Source organism: Wasmannia auropunctata, unplaced genomic scaffold, assembly GCF_000956235.1.
Source record: "Wasmannia auropunctata unplaced genomic scaffold, wasmannia.A_1.0 LD335713.1, whole genome shotgun sequence".
In the NCBI taxonomy this organism is placed as follows: Eukaryota; Metazoa; Arthropoda; class Insecta; order Hymenoptera; family Formicidae; genus Wasmannia; species Wasmannia auropunctata.
This window is the reverse complement of record NW_012027177.1, coordinates 16,453-18,242: the sequence shown is the minus strand read 5'-3', so window position 1 is coordinate 18,242 and position 1,790 is coordinate 16,453. Positions and strand designations below refer to the sequence as shown.

The window sequence follows — 1,790 nt, the reverse complement described above, 5'->3', positions numbered from 1 at the left end:
TGTTTCTAACAGTTATACATATGTACGCTGTAATTTATATGTAGGAATTCAATGAGACATCGTAAATTCGTCGATGCGAGTTCCGAAGAGTTGGACTCGTCGGATTACAACGCTATTAATCATAACAATGGCAAAACAAACGGAGTGAATAATGGATCGATTCTCGCGGATCATATTACGAATCAGTCTTCAATAGTTAATCACACAAGAAAGAAAATTTACCGAATAACTAATTTGTCGTTCTTCAATCTAATTTTCGACATTGTTTTCTGGCCTTTCGTTTTTCTTCGCGCAAAACAATGATATGTCACGATGTTACATATATATTATCCATACGCATCCATTATTGTGTGACTTGCCGATGTTTTAATTCACCGTACGCGATATTTTTTTCACGATATTGAACAAAAAACATTAACACAAAACATCTTTAAAATAATTTGTAAAAAGATGTACATGTGAATTTACTGTAAATTATTTATTAAATGACGCGTTATTATATTAATAATTTATTATTTGATGAAATTTATTATTAATTTCTTCTTTACTTGTTAATAAGATAAAATTCTTCAAAATGATATTGGGATTCCTTCTTGTCATAAACTCTTTATATAATTAATTCTATGAAAAAATTCTATTATTTATTTTCCATTATTTTACCCATTATTAATCAATCAATAGTTCTACTACTCTTGACAGAGCGCAGTGACCTCTTCTCGTATTTCTGCGATGTGCGCTATTTACACTTTTACGCAGATATACGGGACCTACATTTTAACGCCGGTTCTGAACGAATTTCAGAGTTATATTATTCTGGATAGATTTGAACCCGGATTTCTAGCTAAAGCTGCCGCGCTGCTCCTCGCGCCACGATCGCCATTATATTCATAAGTAAATGTTTACATATGTTTAAAAATAACTAGCTAAAGTTAACAGTAAACTTGTTTAAAATTAACTAATTTAAATTAAAAGTTATTTACTCCTTAATATTATTATTTAACTTTTAACTTTTTTACTATATTTTACAATCCAGTCCTGGTGTTTATACATATTTATACATGATTACATTGTGCATTTCGTTCCATTGATCAATAAAGCTCTCACTAATTCGATCACAGTAGCTGAGATCGATCTCGTACAGTTTAGGACATTTTATGAATAATTGGGAACATATGTCAGGTGTCATAAAATGTTGGCATTGCAAGTTTAAGATTTTTAAGTTTTTGCACGACGTTAGTGTTTCCAAAACACGATCGTTGAAAGGTTTAAAATAGCTAAGATCGATTTTTTCCAGGTATTGGCAGGAGGAAAACAATTTACTAAAGAGCTTCCTATTATCGTCATAATTGTTATAATTGTAATGCAGGATTGTGCAGCTGTAAACAAAAATCAATAACGGTTATTGCAATTGCATGCAAGAAAGATAAACATATAAACTTCAATGAAAAATAGAATACGATAATATTTATTTAAAAAAACACTAATATACGCATTACGTACCAAGAAAAATTAACTTCTTTTAGTTTCTTACAATCGGCAAGGGCATAAATGCTTTGCGATGTAAAAGAACATCTCTTTAAATTTAGCTTTTCCAAATTTGGACATGAATTCTTTAATTCCATTGCAACTTCATGTATCAACAGCCACGTACATGCTAAATTTAAGTCACGCATGTGTCGATTTCTTTTCAGTATTTCGCACAAAGTGGTAGCTTCTAACGATCTTATCCCTTCAAGATGTAAACATTCCAAACACTGTAGATTTTTGAGATATGAAATATCTTTCTTTGT

The 1,790-nt window shown here is 30.7% G+C and overlaps 1 protein-coding gene across 1 annotated transcript in view; it reads right to left on the bottom strand.

Moving 5' to 3' along the window:
• Nucleotides 1-1,010: 1,010 nt before the first annotated feature.
• Nucleotides 1,011-1,790, bottom strand: part of LOC105456319 (F-box/LRR-repeat protein 13-like) — a 2,970-nt gene continuing 2,190 nt past the window's right edge. The window contains exons 2-3 of the mRNA XM_011700270.1: nt 1,501-1,784; nt 1,011-1,376 (exon numbers count right to left, since the gene is read on the bottom strand). Coding sequence (XP_011698572.1) covers nt 1,043-1,376; nt 1,501-1,784 — 618 coding nt within the window. The 3' untranslated portion in view covers nt 1,011-1,042. The remainder of the gene's footprint in view (nt 1,377-1,500; nt 1,785-1,790) is intronic.